This window comes from Xenopus tropicalis, chromosome 2, assembly GCF_000004195.4.
Source record: "Xenopus tropicalis strain Nigerian chromosome 2, UCB_Xtro_10.0, whole genome shotgun sequence".
Classification (NCBI taxonomy): Eukaryota; Metazoa; Chordata; class Amphibia; order Anura; family Pipidae; genus Xenopus; species Xenopus tropicalis.
Window position 1 is genome coordinate 74,559,169 of NC_030678.2, and position 20,114 is coordinate 74,579,282.

Consider the following 20,114-nt stretch of genomic DNA (forward strand, 5'->3'; position numbering starts at 1 on the left):
TGGTAAATGGGACATTTTCCATTTGGACCAGTGTAGTTAGTGGTGTGCCTTTGGGGTCTGTCCTTGGTCTTTTCCATTGTATTTTTTTTGAGGTTGGCATTTTAAGTACTGTTACTGTTTTTGCTGGTGATACTAAATTGTGCAAAACTTCCATGCAGGATGTTGCCAATATGACCTGGCTGAAAAAGGGGGAAGGCATGCAGACCTGCTGTGGCCCAATAACACTAGAAATATAAAGCCAATAAAATAAAAACTGCAGTGTAAAAGAGGCCCCAGTTTAACTTTACAAGTACAAAATTATGCCAACAGCTAAAGTTGACAGCTAGCACAGATTTCCCCAATCAACAGAAGTTGATCGCCATGGTGGCCATACACGAGGCGATTTCGCTCGTTGTGCGATGAACGATTATATCGACAAACGATCGTATGGCGATCGAGTTCCCATACGATATGCCATCCACGGGCAACGATAATTCGGGAAAGATTTTGTCGCATCATTATCGTAAAATACCTACGATCGTACATCTACGTACGATCGATGTCGTTGCTGGCAATCGTGACATGCGCAGAGAACAATCGTTGAAAGACAAATGTCTGACACTCACACCAACTGGCAGATTTTATCGTTAAACGACCAAAATTTTTAAACCTGGCCGATCGATTTTGGGGACGATAATGTCGGCTCGTTTAGTGGGCCGACGATCGTTCGTACACCACCAACTATACGATAACTTAACGATAGCATCGGATCGTTCGGGAATCGGTCGTTTGTAAGTAAAAAATCGGTCCGTGTATGGCCACCTTAACTCACAAAGATGAGTCCATCCCCTATAGGCCATGCATAAGAAATCCATCACCAGCAAACTAGCACAGCATAGCCAAAGCCTGTTTAATTGTTGTTTGGAAATCCATGTTAACGATGTCCAATACTAAAGAACTAATCAGGTTTAACTTGACCCTATCTTATCTATGTTAAGGTGCTGTTGTTCTTTTACATTTCCCTGTGTAATGAAATAACAATACGGGAAATAATAAAGATAGTACTTACTCTGAGGGCTCTGGCACACGGGGAGATTAGTCGCCCGCAACAAATCTCCCTGTTCGCGGGTGACTAATCTCCCCGAAATGCCATCCCACCACCGAAAATGTCGCAGGTGACTAATCTCCCCGTGTGCCAGAGCCCTGAAAGAAACTTCCATTTAGTCAGGTTATTCCCTATCACACTTGAATTTTCCAAGTTCTAGTATTACATAAGTGACTGTATTAAGTAGAATGTGGGCAGTACTGCCACAAATATGTTGGAGGGTGGGTGCTGCTGTTCCTCAATAACTGCTTAACTGCCATCAAAGCCCCCTCTTGATTCATTAAAACATTAATCATTTTTGTTACACCAGAGAATCTACCCATGTGTTGTACCTCTGAAACAATAGAAACATTCTTTAGCACACCACTTGCATACATCCATAAGGTGCTTCAATTCCTCGGCTGCTCCCAAGCCAATTTATGTACTTTACAAAGGGTAGAAGCACACCAATAGGTGCACCTGAAGAAGGGGGTAACCCCCAAAACCTTGTGCCACTTATTTTCTGCAATAAATGTGTTAGAGGCATGGCCGGTGTATTGGTGTGCTTCTTCCCTTTGTAAAGTATTGTACCTCTGAAAAGCATGTAAGGCACACAAGGAGCACTGTGTTTAAGGAACACTAGGGAGTGTCTCATAATGATGAACAAACAGCAATAACTGATTGTGGAGCATACCTAGAAGAAAAACAGACACTGACAGCGCCCCTCTATTTAAGCACAGCTGTCCTTGGATTAGCACAGGAGCACACATGAGAAAAGTGTGGTGCTGTACTAGTGGACTTTGAAACCTGCCCTGTGGGAAAAATCATTGTCCTTTGAGCAATTTAGTAGGGGTGTACAAATTAGGTCAAGTCAAGTGCTTTTAAGTACAGGTATGGGACCTGTTATCCAGAATGCTCGGGACCTGAAATTTTCCAGATAAAGGATTTTTCTGTAATTTGGATTTCCATAACTTGTCTGCTAAAAATAATTTAAATATTGAATAAACCCAATAGGCTTGTATTGCCTCCAATAAGCATTAATTATCTTAGTTGGGATCACGTACAAGGTAGCAAATTTTTTACCATTACGCAGTACGCAAGTTTTTCAACAGTTTTGCAATTTTTTTGGCAATGCGAAATGGGACGGATTCACTCATCACCACTCAGCAATTATTACTTTGTTTTTAACTATTATTATTGTTATCATTTAGACTTGATTCCAGCCAAGGCCCTATCAGCAGTTTGTATGTTCTCCCCTTTTTATACATTTTCTAAAATTACATTTGTTTCCTCCAAAACTACTCCTATTTAGAAAACCATGGAGGAATAACATTTATTTGGTTATATTGTCTATTTAAAACTGTATTTGTATTGTTCTAGTACAAATTATGATGGTCACTTCAGATGTTTCAGTTGCAAAAAAAAAAAAATAGGCACCCAAAAAAATGTCCAATTACAAAACAAACCCAAATGTGCATTTATAAAGTTTCAGTATAACTTTTTAGCTATTTATTGTCACATGCCCCTGCTCTTTGGCTACTGTCCAGTACTATGCTATCGTCTCCTAGCAACATGTCAACAAAAGGACAGCTATATGAGCCAAGAGAGCTGAGCATCGGCATCTGCTTCCAGAGACTGTCTCCATACACCCTACTCTGACATCAAATGCCACATTCCAGGGATCCATATCCTTTCACCAGATATGAGAATGATGACACTTTTCAGGGAAAAGAAATCCAGGTAGGATGTTACTTTTATAACCTTAATTTAGGAAATAGCAATAACTGCAAGCAGTGATGTCAAGTAAAATCAAGAAAACAGGACTGTTCTAGAGGGAAAAGTGGCAAACAAGTTTAAAACAAGGTACAATAGGCTCTGTGTTTCTGTTGTAAAAGAAAGAGTTTTTCATTCCATGATTTAGCTATACTATGAATTACTGCATCATCTGTCAAACTGAAATGTGCTAGAGGATAAAACCTTTTTTAAAAAAAATAATATAAGGATAGATGCAATGCAGAATGAGCAATTTCAATAAAAGTTTTCACCCCTCTGTATACATTGGCTTTAGTTATATGTTTTTATTCACTTAAAAATATCTTCTTAATATAAAGGAGTTTCAGTTCCATGAATGGGTTACTTGAGCACACCTATCTAGCACCAGATGGACGTCTGAAACCATAGTGGGCATTTTATTTCTGCTTTTTTTATTTATGTTTGTCTCTAGCAACAAAGTGATTTTGTTTTCTCTGTTGCTTGACAACTTCATCTGAATGGCAGCTTTCCTAAACGGATCACTTGCACAAAACGTCCTGACTTTATTACTCAGCACAAAACAAAATGTACAACATGAAACTAAGATGTTTTCTGCAGTGGCAGGTGCATCATCTCCAGTATTTGGAACAAACAATAGAAAATATAAGGTGCCTTTTATGTTTATTTATATAGCACCTAAAGAGATTGTTTTTCATTCATATCAGTCACTGGGTAAGTCACATATGCTACGGTCCATTTTATAAGGAGCCAATTAACCTGTCTCTATGTTGTTGGAAAACAACTGGAGGAAACCAAAAAGATATTGGGAAAACATACAAACAGAACCCAGCTCAGAGTTATAATAAACACCTTATAAGGTAGCACAAACCTACAAGATTAGTGCATTTAACTTGAACTTTAACTTTTAGCACTTCAGTGTCTAAAATACATACACATAAAAGTTATAAACCCCCTTTGGATTAATAAATGGTGGGACTGTCTACTCTGAACATGTAAATCATCTAATAATTTAAGATTCCAATAAATTTGAACATAAATGCAAAATAGATATGATGTACATCTGTATTTAAATGTAGTAAACCCTCCTGTAAGGCTACTTATAGGTGTGATTATATAGACAAATGTGACAGTAATACAAATATCATACAAATTTCTATTGTACTGGCATAATTTAAATTCTCCTGAGAAAGTGCAGTCATTACTGCACAAATGGCATAACGCCTATAAGCAACTCACCATTGTTTCATAATATAAAGTCTGTGTATTCTATTGCTGCTATTTTTAGGGGTATTTATTAAAATTTGAGATGAAGATCACCAGTGATGTTGCCCATTGCAGCCAATCAGATATTTGCTTTTGATTTCTAAAACTTAAATATAATTGCTGATTAGTTGGGCAACATCACCAGTGATCTTTGTCTCCAATGTTAATAAATACTCCCTTTATTTCTTGCATTGATGCACATGTTTATCAGAAGTTTGAATTATTAATTTAAGTGTCCTAAGCGGAGGTTATGAGTAAGCAGTCTCACTGTTTATGTTAAAAGAACATGGCAAGACCTGAATTTCCTGTTTAAAATGGGAAGTTTATCTTATACAGATACATGTGCTCTGTGACACAGCATGTAACACAACCTCTTCTTTGGATGGCATTTCTTTTTCCAGAAGGGGGTTAATGCAACTTTTTTGCCCATAAGCCACACTCAAATGTAAAGAGAGTTGGGGAGCAGCTCAAGCATTAAAAATGTTCATGAGTGCACCAAATAGGGGCTGTAGTTGGCTATTTGGTAGCTCCTATGTGGACGGGCAGCCTAAATGAGGTTCTGTTTGGCAGTGCAACTGTTTTTATGCAACCAAAATTTGCCTCCAATCCAGGAATTTAGGCCATTGGGGGCAACATCCAAGGGGTTAGGTAGAAACATGTTGCTCACGGATCACTGGTTGTGAATCACTGCTCTAGAGAGTACACGCAATTATTGTGAATATTGCTTCATTTGGCGACTGGGCTGACAAGGCTCTGGTGCTGTATGGGGTGGCCAGGCTCTAATGTAAAATATCTGTGTACATCATTAAACTGTAACTGTACAGTTAGAGCTGAAACATTATAAATAGATGTTGTTGGACTCATCCTTTAGCAAATATTTTATTATTATGTTTCAGCCATTTCTGGGCCATACCATAGCACATTATTGTCAACAGGGCAGAGCAACTACTTAATATGTAATAGCACACGACAGGCAACAGAGTGCATTTCCCACAGCAGCCACTCACCTCCTGATTCAATTGATTTGTAGAGATTGGATAGCACTCTTCAAATCTTAAATATTTAAAAACCTTTATTCATAGGCACAAAGCATGACAAACATTTGACAAAAGGCTTCTTTTACTGCTTTGTCTTGGCCTGTGGCCATTTGAGAGTAATTCTTAAATATTTATTTTTTCAAAATAGTGAACATAGCAATCTGGCAAAAAAGGTGGAAAACTTTATTCATTTTTGCATTTAATTATAACTAAAGCAATTTGTGAAGACATAACCAGAAAAAGGTTTCGCGTGTATTTAATTGATCAATAATGCAAGGACTGAACACATGGTCTCAAATTTCATTAAATTCTACTACAGTTTACTTTACATATCAGTTTGGAAGGCAATAATTTTGCAAGTTTTTTAGCATTTTTGGCAGCTAAATAATTTGTAATCAAATAAATAGTTTTCAGTTTGCTCATAATCTGCCACTTTATAATCTAAGGGCTTTATGTTCTCCTTTCCGATAAGGAAAAATGGACTGCTTTCTCCCCTGTTGTGAAACAAAGAAGAGGCCCCTACTGCACATACACCACCCCCCATCCGAGCTGCCTGATCCCAGTTGCCCTCCCTCTGGGAGCTGGGACCGGGTCTGGGATGCCAGGGGCCCACCGGGATTTTTCCCAGTATTCCGCCAGTCTGACCCTGGCTTTTAGTCATGCAATGTAATATAAACTATGATCTGCATGACTGGATTTTGGTATCTGCATATTTTTATTAGAGTGTAGAAATCATAATTTGGTCTAAACTGAAAGATATTTTAACCAACATAATCCAAGATAATATTATCGTTAGTAAAATCTTTAGTTTAAGGCAATTTCACTCATTGAAAAGGAAGGATATTGGGCTATTGGGCAGTTATATTAAATCTGTACTGATAATCTTTATTTAGGTTCCAAGTCGACAGCAAGAAATCATCATGCAAATATATTTGGGCTCATTTATTAACATAGGTGCTCACATGCACAAGTGAAGTTGCCAATAGCAACCAATAAGGTTTTTGCTTTTATTTTGTTTTAGTTCAAATCTATTTGGTATTTGGTCGCATTTGTCAACTACGCCGGTGTAGTTTAGCACCAGGTATGCAGTCCCTTATCCAGAAAGCACTGAATTATGAGATGGCAATTACCGTTGGAGTCAGTTTTAAGCAAATACCGTATATACTCGAGTATAAGCCGAGTTTTTCAGCCACAAAAATGTGCTGAAAAAGCCATCCTCGGCTTATACTCGAGCAGTTTCTGCTGGCATCCGTCGCGCCGTTGCGCTCGTACCCCCGTCTACTGGCATCTGTTGCGCCCGCACCCATGTCTACTAGCATCAGTAGCGCCGTTGCGCTTGCACCACTCCCCCGGTCGGCCATATATGTGCGCGCTCGTGTGCACTATGTATCTACATTCAGTAACACGGAGGGTGCGAGGACAACGGCGCTACAGATGCGGACACAGGGGAAGGGTTGGGGGATGTGCAAGCGCAACGGCGCTACAGATGCCGGACACAGGGAGAGGGTTGGGGGATGTGCAAGCGCAACGGCGCTACAGATGCCGGACACAGGGGGAGGGTTGGGGGATGTGTGACCGCAACGGTGCTACAGATGCCGGACAGTTCAGGTACATCTTCAGATTCTTCTACATTTTTAAATTCTTGTGTGTTCTAACTCTTTGTGCCATTGCGCTCGCACCCGCCCCCCCCCCCCCCCATGTTAGGCAGTGTGCCTAGGGCAGCACGTTTTGGGAGGACATGGCCCTCGGGTCCCTATTCTATGGGGGAATTTCAGTAGCAAGCAGTGTGCCTAGGGCAGCATGTTTTGGGGGGGGGGGAGTGGCCCTCGGGTCCCTATTCTTTGGGGTAGGGGGGTGACAGGGTCGCAGGCGTGATGTCACCCACACCCATTCCCCTTCTCAGCGCCACTGAATGAACAGTCAAGATTGGAGAACGTGCTGGTCCCCTGCGCATATAACCCTACATACATAGTAAAGGATTTTCCAATTGCAAGATACCAGGGCCTGCAGTTTGTAAGTTTTAACTCTTTGCATACCTGCGCTTTATTAATTTTTTTATTTTTATGAAAATGAACAAACTTAACTGAAAAGTAAACCCAGAACAGTGTCACATGACATGTCACACACAGGATGGGAACACACAGCAGGATGGGAGCACACACAGCAGGATGGCAAGTACTTGATACTTAGTATGGCAGCTTCCTTAGCTTTCCCAAACTTGCCTGACAGTTAAAAAAAAAACCCAAAAAAACAACAACTTAGCAGCAGCGGCTGCATTTCCCACCCTAGGCTTATACTCGAGTCAATACGTTTTTCCAGTTTTCTTAGGTACAATTAGGTACCTCGGCTTATATTCGGATCGGCTTATACTCGAGTATATACGGTAAGTCTTTTTTCAAAATGATTTCCTTTTTCTCTGTTTTATTAAAACAGTACCTTAACTTGATACTAAGTAATTTGCATGAACAATTCTATTGGGTTTATTTGATTTTTCAGTGATCCCCAAGTATTCTTGATAATGGGTTCTATACCTGTATTTTTTGTTTTCAAATAAATTCCTTTATTTAGAGCCTCGAAGCTGCTATGGAAAATAATTGTCTAAATGCAGACAGCTTTTCTAAATGTGATTATGGTCTCAAGTTAGGTAAGAAACAATACCAAACAAGTCATTAGCATAAATCTAAATGCTAGTAAAGCACAACAGAACAACAGGAGCACATTAGTAATATTTTAATAAAGATCTGTAGAGAGGCTTCAGATGGGTTTTTTTGCTTTCCTGTGTATCAACGAGCAGGTTATATATAGGCATTATAGTTGAACGTGATGGACGTATGTCTTTTTTCAACCTAATTTACTATGAGCCTACTATGAGAAATTGTTTCCTTGTAAGTTTGACTTTTTCTCGTATTTTCTACCTGTAGAGAACAACTGGTAGGAAAAGTCACAATTTGCCACAAAAAGAAGACCCTTGGTATCGACTAAATTCTACTGCAACACTATCCAGTGACAGGAGAGCAGTGTATTACTATGACCCTGAGGTGAGTAACTTTCCTCTAACTCACAGCATTTTTATCCTAAGAAACGGTGTCGGTGATCCCCCTGCATCATAACAGTCTTCAGAAAGGCTTATTGCAGTTCACTGGCAACTAGCAATGTAAATATCTCCTAAATGCTTAAAGGGGTGGTTCACCTGTAAGTTAACTTTTATTATGTTATAGAACTGCCTATTATACGCAACTTTTGAATTTGTCTACTTCTACCTCTTTGCAGCTTTCACATGGGGGTCACTGACAAGCCAAAAACTATTGCTCATTGAAGCTACAGTTTTATTTTTATTGTTACTTTTTAAAACTTGTTTTTTTATTCAGGTCCTCTCCTATTCATTTACCATCCTCTCATTTAAACTGCTCCCTGGTCGCTAAGGTTATTTGTACCTTAGCAACCAGATAGCTGCTGAAACTCCAAACTGCAGTGCTGCTGAACAAGAACTGAACTAAAAAAAGACAAATAATAAAAAATGAAGACCAACTGCAAATTTTCTCAGAATATTCCTCTCTATCTACATCATACTAAAAGTTAACTCAAAGTGGAACAACCCTTTTAATTAGCATATGTATTGACAAATTACTTCTTTTATACGGGAAAGTGAACCACTCATTTAAAACTGAAGTGCCCTGCCCCTTTCTCCAATGATAAATTATTCAATTGGGCATATGCACAATATTCTTTGCATTGTTTATTTTTTAGTAGAAAAATGTTTCAATTTGTGGTTGAAAGTTTTTATCCAGTAACCCAGTGAAATTTAAAACATTTTTTCTAGGCTCCATCTGACAGCTTGGATTTTACATTAAAGTCCCTGTATGATCACCATAACGGTCTTCTAAAAGATCGCAATGAAACGTTGTATCAACCGGAAACATTAACAGAAAGTCATGGGTATGTGAACAGTAGTGATGCCTTTGGGATACTTTTAGACTAAAGAACAGTCCCAAATTTTAGGAAAAAGAATGGAATTCACCAGTGGACTGGGTAGATGAGAGATTGTCCAAAATGTAGCAGAATGTTGCCAGGCATAAAAAAAAAGGGCACCAATAAAATGACAGTAAATAAAAGAAATAATAATAAACAGGAGGAGATGATGATTATTATTAATGTATTTATTAACACTTAATTTAAAAAACACTTGGGTGTATACTTTGAACATGCAGATTACATACAAAAATACAATCTATAACCAATACAAGAGGTAAAGAAAGCCTTGCCCAAAATAACTTACAGCTTTTATATTTAAAAGGGGATGAGCTGACACACAACAAAATGGCAAATAAAAGTGGAAGTGAAGTGTATGTGTTGGGTGGGTGTGAATAGCACTATTATTAATCACCTTCATTGCTATACTCCTTGTAGAAGAATTTTGAAAAACAGAGTGAAAGAGATACCAGTTTCACAGGAGGAGATACACTCTGTGAAACAGTGGGTTAGCCCTCAGAGAGCCAACATGTATAGCATAAATGGTGCTATTGGTAAGTTATGCATTTTTCACATAATCTTAGTTCATTGTTTCTTTTGGCATGGTGAAAAAGAAAAAATGTCTTTTAAAAGAAATCTGTTTGTCTTGAGATTTTGGGGCTCATTTAATAACATAGATGCTAAAGCATGCTTTTGAACATGGCTATTTACATTACTTTTTTTTCCTGTAGTATCCCCATTTTGTAATGTGTTAATTCTCATGGCTATTGGTTGATACAGGCACACCTGGAGGTCACATCTACTTCAGTAAACACAGATCATTTCTTCATTGCCTGCCCCTTGTTATGTTGAAGTTCACCTGTTTTAGGGTAACTCCATTACAAATTACTTGGGCTAGTGAAGGCCCGCCAATGAGATCTTTGCCCTGGGCCCACTTGTACTTTAAAGTGTCCATATGGCATGTTAGGTAAAATTCATAATTTAGCTGCTGGGTGGATTTTAGGCTAATGGCACACAGGGCTGATGATCAGACCTGCAGGCAGAATAAAGCCTATGCGCTCCCATCTACTCCTTTTCTTGGGGCACTGACAGTCACAGCATCAGTTTGTGAAAGCACACACGGAACAGAATTTGAAATAAAATGCATGCGTGCACATAGGATGATGCTGTGCCTGTCAGTGCTCCAAGAAAAAGCAGCAGATGGGAATGCATCAGTTTTTCTCTGCCCATGTAAAACATACAGATGGAGAAAAGCCAACAAGCTTTACAAGCAACATGAATGTCACTAAAAAAAAACATTTGTTGATTACGTATATTTTTTTTCCCAGTGAGCCATCATGCAGCTGCTACAAACCGTGGATATTCTCGGAAACAGGATGGAGGCTACTACAGTATCTGACCAGCAAGAGCAAACAAATTCTCTTGTGCTAAAAAATAAACATTGCATCTGTCTGCCTACAATAAATAATTTGACTGCATAATAAATAAATATATATTGTCAGGGGTTAGGTAGCTGGGACCAGCTTTCTGGGGGTAAAGCAGCCCTTGGCACAATTACAACACGTGAGAATGTATTCTCTTTTAGGCAGTTTATTTTCACTTGCATAAAAATTACAAAAATGGTTTAAAATAAAATCCTTGCCACATAATGGGCTCTACCTAACACAGGTCAGTAGTCCTAACTAACCAGGAGCAGACCTACCGCCTGTGTCCCACACAGAGAAAAGAAAAACAAAGTTCAAACCTTGTAGTGCTTTCAAAATCTCTCAGTCAGCTCACACAGGCAGCTTCCCTGTGTCTTTCCCCCAGACTGCAGCCTTCTACTTTGCTCAGGTGCCTTTTAATTAGCCAGCTGAGATGCCTCAGGTAGACCCACAACACCCGGGCTGGACTAGAAGTCCCGGAACCATTCTTTTAGGAAGCTGGGACATATATAAGCTCCGTCCTGGACTTTCCCAGGTATCCTGACAGTGACGTTACCACAATATATATATATATATATATATATATATATATATATATATATATATATATGTATATAAACTATTGCAAAAAGGGGACGTTCACCAATAAATTTTAAACTATTGAGAGGGTGCAGTGAGGCTATGACTACAAAATTCATATAATATCCTATATATATTAATAGTGAGTGAGCGCAGTGGACCTTTTGTTGCTGTGTATATACAGTATATATCCCTTAACACCACCCTGATGCAGCCTAGGGAATGCCACCCATCTGCCACCCATCTGCGTTTTTTGTGTAGGAAGGGGCGTGTCACTAGTGCAGAGGGCACAATAGCTAGAAAGGGGATGTTGACCTTTAGACAATAGTTCAAATTTTAAAGGAGAACTAAAGCCTAACTAAAGAAGTAGGGCAGAAATGTTTTACATTAGGTTTTGGGTTTCTGTACCAGCCTAAGGCAACCCCAACCATTTAGCAGGGTAGATTTGTGCCTCCAAAGATGCCCTAGTAGCTCCCCATCTTCTTTTCTGCTGCTCTGCTATGTCTAAAAGTACTCATAGAAAGGGCTGTTAATGTTGATCATAACAGTCATGAATTATATTTACTCCCTGTTTTATTACAGTGCTTAAGTGGTTGGCTCCAGTCAGCTTAGCGACCTCATATTAATAAAGCAAGCATCTCACTGATCTAGAATAGAGGGCACATGGCTACTCCCGATCACAATGCTATAAAGGTCACATGCCTGACATTGTAGTGATATATAATATGGCATTGTGGCTTTGTAACACAATGTAGTGTTACTGACATAATAATACAGTGCTATATATTGATATATAGCAACAATGGGTATATTCTGTGAGTTTGTCTGTCAAGTGCATAACTTTATGTAGGTGGTAAGGTTTTTTATAGACAGTGTAGGACATAAAAATGAATACCTATATCAGTGTCAGTCATTGAAGGCATTTTAAAGGAAACCAATCACATCAAAAATTGTTTCACCCACTGGTGGTGTGAGTCAACAAAGCCTGCACTCCGGTTGGGGGAAGCAGAAGTATTTTCAAGAAACCCCTTACACTCAAGTGACCTGCCACCAGTGCACGTGGCCATGATGGGCAGGGACACTGCTGCCATGAGGCAAGCTGAGATACTTGCCTCTGGCAGCAGCGCTCCTGAAGTTACCAGAGGCAACAAAATAGCACTCCTAGTAACTTCAAGATCCCGAATTCCAATTTTTAAATTGTAATTTCGGCTTAGCTGGTGTGGAGAGCACTATTGTGAACTAGCGATGCAGCCCCCCTTGGCCCCCTATGCATCCCATAGGCCGCCTCAGGGCAGCATAAGGGGCCAGATTGCCCATGATGTTGGGGCACACACATGCACTTAATGCACAGTTGGCCCAGCTTGCTAACGGGCATATGTGTGATGTAGGATCACACGGATCAAGTCACACATATGCACATATTGATCGAGCTGGGGCACTTCCACCATCACCTTTAAAGGAGAAGGAAAGTCATTTTGGCATTTTACTGCCAATAGATTAGCCACATAAGCTCAAGCTAGAACACTATTAATTCTGCTGGAGCTTTACCATACCTGAGTAAAGATCCCTAGAATTCCCTCAGTTTGTTTAATTAATATTTAATTAATAAACATTGACATCATCTATTTGCGACCACTAGATGGAGCAATATTGTCAGCTCTAGAGGAAAAAAAATTGCATGAGACACGTGAACGACTATGAACTTCTTTTGATTGTAGCCACAAGTGTGGTCACAGTAAACTACAAGTGCAGTGTGCAAAGTGCAATTTTGGATGCAATTTACCAATTTTTTTAACCCACAATGCAGTGTTTTTTCCACAATTTCATTTCCATTTGCAACTGCACATGTCCATTGACACAAGTACCGGTCAAGAATGACAGGACAATTTTTGAATTTTTATGTTATGTTTACATGTTGTTCTTTAGTCTGCTGTGCCTATTGATGCCAACCGCAATGGGAACCCTAGACTTAATTGGACAGACTGGGCAGGTGCAATAAGTGAAATTCTGGGGCTGATGTCTGAGGCAGTAGCCCCAATACTGCCCCCCGCTCCTGCTCCATGCTTACAACGCATCACTAGTGCAGACAGTGCTATTGCTCTGGAAGAGCCAATTTCACCTTAAAAGAAGGGAAATTCAGCTTTTTGTTACCAGGAGAGGCTTTTTGCCACCCCTGGTAACTGGCCACTCCTTTCCACCTGGGCAAGTTTCTCACCTTTATAAAATAACAGGTATTTGGGAATATTAGTCTTTCAGGATTGATTTCTCTTGCCAATCAGACTGTTGAAATAGAACCACTGGCACTCCAGTGGAGCTTGCTCTGGTGGTAGGTGCTCTGTAAGTGATTGCTCTTTAAGTGGGGGCTCTATAAGTGGAGTTATAATCACAGGAGTTACAAACTAAGGGAGTTAAAACAAGGTAAAAAAAAAAAAAAAAAAATTTTTTTGTTTATTTAATAGCCTTTTTTCACCAATTTTTGTTTAACTGTTTCTGTAACTGGGAGAATGAGTGGCAGCAACATTGAAGGTATGACACAGTGCACAGCCTGCCGCATGTATGCAGTTGTGGAACAACAGTTCCAAAGTGCATACCTCTGTTGTGGATGTGAGCGAGTTGCCACTTTAGAGGCTCGCGTTAGAGCACTAGAGGAACAAGTTGCAACACTGCGTTCTATTGACAATCTTGAAAGAAGTCTCTTGCTAACTGAACAAGAACTAGCGGGGTCAGATAGTATGGGGGGAGGGGAGCAAGGAAAGGATGATAGGGCAGTAAGCTGGGTGACAGTTAGAAAATCGAGTGTGGGGAAAAGAAAAAGGGAGGCTGCTCCAGGGTTTGCGCATCCCAACAGATTTGCCAGATTGTGTGAAGAAGATGGGAGTGTGAACTCTGGACTGGCGGTTCTAGATGAGGCTGATCTCTCTAACAGCCGGGAGACCAGTTTCTCTAGTAGTGGTGGGGAGGAGAGCAGAGCTAGGCCTAAACAGATGGTGGTTATAGGGGATTCAATCATTAGGAAAGTGGACAGGGTAATCTGTCGAGCGGATCGCTTCAACCGGACAGTTTGCTGTCTTCCTGGTGCCAGGGTTCGGCATGTGGTTGATCGGGTCGACACATTATTGGGAGGGGCTGGGCATGACCCGGCTGTCTTGGTACATATCGGTACTAACGACAAAATGAACGGTAGGTGGGGGACCTTAAAGAGTGAGTTCAGGGATCTAGGCTCTAAAATTAAGCAAAGGTCCTCCAATGTCATTTTTTCGGAAATTTTGCCGGTGCCGCGTGCTAGTTTAGGGAGACAGCGGGAGCTTAGGGAGCTAAATGCGTGGCTAAAGTCTTGGTGTAGGAAGGAAGGGTTTGGGTTCCTAGAGCACTGGGCTGACTTTTCTTTGGGGTACAATCTATACAGCCCTGACGGATTGCACCTCAATGGAAGGGGGTCTACTGTGCTAGGGGAGAGAATGGTTAAGAGGCTGGAGGAGTGTTTAAACTAGACAAGGGGGGGGGTTGGTAAGCTAGATTCTTATGGGAGAGCTAGTGTAGATGGGGCAGTGGGACCAGTAAAGGGTTGTGGGGGAGGAGTGAGGGGGGCATATAGTTTATCAGATAAGGAGCTTCCATTGTTACAAGGGAAACAGACTAATTTTCACCTTAGCTCTAACTGTCCTTTAGCTAATGTAAGCTGTAGAGGAAGAAGTAGTAATCTCCGCTGCATGCTGGCTAATGCGCGTAGCTTGTCGGGAAAAATAGGGGAGCTGCAGGCTATTGCATGTATTGAAAATTATGACTTAATTGGTATCACTGAGACCTGGTGGGATGAAAAATGCGACTGGGCAGTGAATTTAAATGGGTATACGCTTTTTAGGAGGGACAGAGGGATTAAAAAGGGTGGAGGGGTTTGTCTTTATGTAAAGTCAGATTTAAAGCCATGTAATAAAGACATTACCAATGAAAACGTTGAATCTCTTTGGGTAGAAATTTCAGTAGGGCTGAAGGTCACAAAGAAAATGATCATTGGTGTATGCTATAAACCACCCCGTATAGATGAGGGGGATGAGTCCCAGCTACTTTTGCAAATGGAGGAGGCTTCAAAATTGGGTCAAGTTGTTATTATGGGGGACTTTAATTATCCGGACATTGACTGGAGTAATGGGGTGGCTAAGTCAGAAAAAGCTAGTAGGTTTGTAAATATGCTAAATGACAACTTTTTATTTCAGGTGGTTCAAGAACCTACTCGGAATGAGTCTATTTTGGACCTGGTAATATCTAATAATACTGAACTTATCTCTAACATTTGTGTGGGTGAGCATTTGGGGAACAGTGATCACAACATGGTCTCCTTTGAGATAATGCTACAGAGACAGCTCTATAAGGGAGTAACTAAAACGCTCAATTTTAGACGTGCAGACTTTGCCAGTTTAAGGGCATCTCTGCAATGTGTCAACTGGGAAAGGCTTTTCATGGGGTTAGACACAGAAGGAAAATGGAACATCTTTAAAACATTGCTTTGCAGGTATACACAACAGTATATTCCCCTTGTAAGCAAGGAGAGGCATCGCAAAGCAAAGCCCTTATGGCTGAATAAGAGAGTTAAGGTCGAGGTTGGTAATAAAAAACGTGCTTTTAAAGCATTCAAGTTAGCTGGGACAGCGGAAACTTTCATCAGGTACAAGGAAGCAAATAAAGCATGCAAAAAAGCTATCAGGCAAGCTAAAATAGAGATGGAAAGGGATATTGCAGCTAGGAGTAAAAAGAATCCAAAATTATTTTTTAATTATGTGAATAGTAAAAAAATGAAGCAAGAAGGGGTGGGAACTTTATTATCACGGGGAGGTACGTTGGTTGATGAGAACGGGGAAAAAGCTGAAATTTTGAACTCTTATTTTTCATCTGTCTATACATCTGAGGAGCCAGATAATGAAGGCTTCCCTTTTAATATACCCAGTGCTAGTAATTTAGCTACTGGCGCATGGGTCACTCAGGAGGAAATTCAAAAGAGACTTGAACATGTAAAGGTAAACAAAGGTCCAGGACCGGATGGGATTCATCCCAGGGTATTAAATGAGCTGAGCGCTGTGATTGCCAAGCCTCTTCACATAATTTTTCAGGATTCGTTGAGGTTTGGCATGGTGCCGAGAGACTGGCGGATTGCTAATGTGGTGCCGTTATTTAAAAAGGGATCTCGTTCTCAGCCTGAAAACTATAGGCCTGTTAGTCTGACATCAGTAGTAGGAAAGCTTCTGGAAGGGGTAATAAGGGATAGGATAGTTGAATACATTGCAGTTCACAATACTATTAGTTTGTGCCAGCATGGTTTTATGCGTAACAGATCTTGCCAGACTAATTTAGTTGCCTTTTATGAGGAGGTGAGCAGGAACCTTGATGCTGGAATGGCAGTTGATGTCATCTACTTAGATTTTGCTAAAGCGTTTGATACAGTACCTCACAGAAGGTTAATGATCAAATTGAGGAATATTGGCCTAGAACATAATATTTGTAATTGGATAGAAAACTGGCTGAAGGATAGAGTACAAAGAGTGGTGGTAAATGGAACATTTTCTAATTGGGCCAGTGTGGTTAGTGGAGTACCGCAGGGGTCAGTCCTTGGTCCTTTGCTTTTTAACTTGTTTATTAATGACCTGGAGGTGGGCATAGAGAGTACTGTTTCTATTTTTGCTGATGACCCTAAATTGTGCAAAACTATAGGTTCCATGCAGGATGCTGCCGCTTTGCAGAGCGATTTGACAAAATTGGAAAACTGGGCAGCAAACTGGAAAATGAGGTTCAATGTTGACAAGTGCAAAGTTATGCACTTTGGTAGGAATAATATAAACGCAAACTATCTACTGAATGGTAGTGTGTTGGGGGCATCCTTAATGGAGAAGGATCTAGGGGTTTTTGTAGATCACAAGTTGTCTAATTCCAGGCAGTGTCATTCTGTGGCTACTACAGCAAATAAAGTGCTGTCTTGTATAAAAAAGGGCATTGACTCAAGGGATGAGAACATAATTTTGCCCCTTTATAGGTCCTTGGTAAGGCCTCACCTTGAGTATGCAGTGCAGTTTTGGGCTCCAGTCCTTAAGAAGGATATTAATGAGCTGGAGAGAGTGCAGAGATGTGCAACTAAACTGGTAAAGGGGATGGAAGATTTAAGCTATGAGGTTAGACTGTCGAGGTTGGGGTTGTTTTCTCTGGAAAAGAGGCGCTTGCGAGGGGACATGATTACTCTGTACAAGTACATTAGAGGGGATTATAGGCAGTTGGGGGATGTTCTTTTTTCCCATAAAAACAATCAGCGCACCAGAGGTCACCTCTATAGATTAGAGGAACAGAGCTTCCATTTGAAGCAGCGTAGGTGGTTTTTCACGGTGAGGGCAGTGAGGCTGTGGAATGCCCTTCCTAGTGATGTGGTAATGGCAGACTCTGTTAATGCCTTTAAGAGGGGCCTGGATGAGTTTTTGAACAAGCAGAATATCCAAGGCTATTGTGATACTAATATCTACAGTTAGTATTACTGGTTGTATATATATAGTTTATGTATGTGAGTGTATAGATTGGTTAGTATAGGTTGTGTGCTGGGTTTACTCGGATGGGTTGAACTTGATGGACAATGGTCTTTTTTCAACCCTATGTAACTATGTAACTATGTAGTCTTTCAGGATTGATTTCTCTTGCCAATCTTTTCTCTGTCTCCCAACTGCACACAAAGAAAAATATATAAAAATATATCAGTGCCTATAAACAAACAGTAACCCTGCAAACATATATGTGACAAACCCCAAGGAACTAAATTCTGAGGAAGCACAGATAGCAGAGGGACCTGCTTGATTGAATACTACAGGCAATATTCTAACCATTGGTTTGGAAGTAGGCATTTGTGCTGACATACAGACTTTTACTAGGGCATGCATCTAAGGAATGTCTGAGCTTATACGCTATCTTTGCAGACTAAAGGGGAAATACACCTCTAATATTTCCTATAAAACTGGGAGTTGATTTGGATAATTGTAAATTCTACACTATATGAGCTCCTGATTTCTCCATTTTTTCCATAGGTGCTGATCTATTTTTATATTGTAAGGTTCTCAACTTGCCTTGTGCCTTTATTAAGTACCTTAATAAATAGTGTCATTACTGACAATTGCATTGATTTTAGCCAGTCACACTTGCTACAATTTTAACATGAACCCTAACATGTTTTCTTAAGCAAATTACTCAGCAAAGTTTTGAGTACTTAGCCTTAGCTATCTGGAATGATAAAAAAGCATTCAGCATTCCAAAACTGCAGCTGTACTGCTCAAGCAGAGCTCTATTTAGAAAACTCCCAACTAAGCAGGGCCTATTTTAGCCTTGGGTAGAAATGAAACCTGTGCTCCCTTTATGTGTGACAAGTATACATAACTGCTATCATACTGTCCAATATTCTGTTGATTGAGATGAATATTAATAAGATAAAGTTTTCACGAGATAAACAATAGGAAGTTTTTCTAAAAAACAAAATCTATCAATAATGTCATGGCCTTCAGGGATATTGGTTAATACCTTGTTGAGTCTCAGTTAGCCATGCTGACCAGACAATGTAACACTGTCAAAAACTATAAGCCCCGTACACTCTGCATTTTCCTGGTCAATTCTTGAGAAAATGGGATCAAAAAGTATAGGTGCAAGACAAAGCTGGAGATTTTTAAAAGCACTGTATAGTTCACTTGCAGTCCTTTTCATTCTGTGCTTAGTATACTTTTTGTCCATAGAAAAAGATCCTTCTCTTAGCTTCTTCAGCTCACTATTGCAGAGAGTGAGGTATACCAAGTACATTACTTAAAAGAAATAACAAGTAATATGTGGGCAGGTCTGGGTAGAGGGGACAAGCCATGTACATTTTTATTGTGGTGGAGGTATCAGGCTGCATGTCTGGTAATAAATACTGAACCGATAGAATAGAAGTGAGGACAAAGCACGCACTTCAATTTCTGTGTTCATGTGACCAAAAGTCACATGATTTTATGGATTCAGATTTGGTTGGTCCAGACACCTGGATAAGGGCAAATCCGAATCCTGCTGAAAAATACAGAATCTTCGCAGAATCCTGGATTTGGTATAACCCTACTTATTGCTTTAGATTGCGTATCTGTCAAAGAGGCCTTGCTCATGCCCCAACCCCCATAGTGTAATTTTAATGCTGCACTGCTTACCCCTGTCGCTAACAAAGTAAATATTGTATTTCAAAGGAAAAAAAATAATAATTTGCTTTAACGTTTTCCCAGATTTTAAACTATTTTTTCCTGGTCCTTTGAAAAAAGTAAAATGGGGTTTCTACTGTATAAGGACTTCTGTTTTGGCTGAGTTTGTGTTGTGACATCCATAAGTGTATGGCACAAAGTCAGCTGGTTATGGGATATAGGGGAGGAAGACATTTTGGGAAAGAAAGTATTAATTTAAGTATCAAAAATACATTTTCCAAGAAAGAAAGAGAAGAAAAGAGGGCTGAGAACTGAGCTTTCTTTTGAAAAGATATCGTTTGAAAGAGATTAAATGAGTAAGATGAAAGACATACTTTGACACATAGATAAATGAGTGCACATTTGTAGAAGAGGATGGTTAACTGTATTAAAGGCTGGAAAAAATCAAGAAGAATATGAATGTTCCTAAAGCTGGAAATGCCCATGCAGATACTATTGTACAAAAAACACATGGCAAGCCGTAAAACTCTAATGGATGTGTTATGTCATATGTCATATGTCAGTCAGTATAAAGATTGGGCATGCTGGAAAATCTTATCTGCCGATGCAAAAACAGTGTTCAGTGAATCAGCATATGAGAAAGTTGCAGCTTCTCTTCAATTCCTCCCCTTCTAGATATTTGGGCTGCCACTCTGAATAACTGTAACAATAAGAAAGTAGTCATATTATACAGTTTTTCTCACACCCCCCACCCAGTTGGTAGATAACTACAAAAACCATCCAGATTTTGCAAAGAGAGAAGATTATTGGATCTTAGTATATATTAAAG

General features: G+C 39.9%; 1 protein-coding gene across 1 annotated transcript; it reads left to right on the forward strand.

Annotated features, from left to right (window-relative positions):
• Positions 1–2,646: 2,646 nt before the first annotated feature.
• Positions 2,647–10,590, forward strand: c1orf194 (chromosome 1 open reading frame 194). Its single transcript, XM_002939635.3, has 5 exons — positions 2,647–2,803; positions 8,058–8,174; positions 8,957–9,072; positions 9,544–9,659; positions 10,434–10,590. Exons 1-5 carry the CDS (start codon positions 2,729–2,731, stop codon positions 10,502–10,504), a joined length of 495 nt encoding a protein of 164 aa, XP_002939681.1. The 5' UTR covers positions 2,647–2,728; the 3' UTR covers positions 10,505–10,590.
• The last annotated feature ends 9,524 nt before the right edge of the window (positions 10,591–20,114 follow it).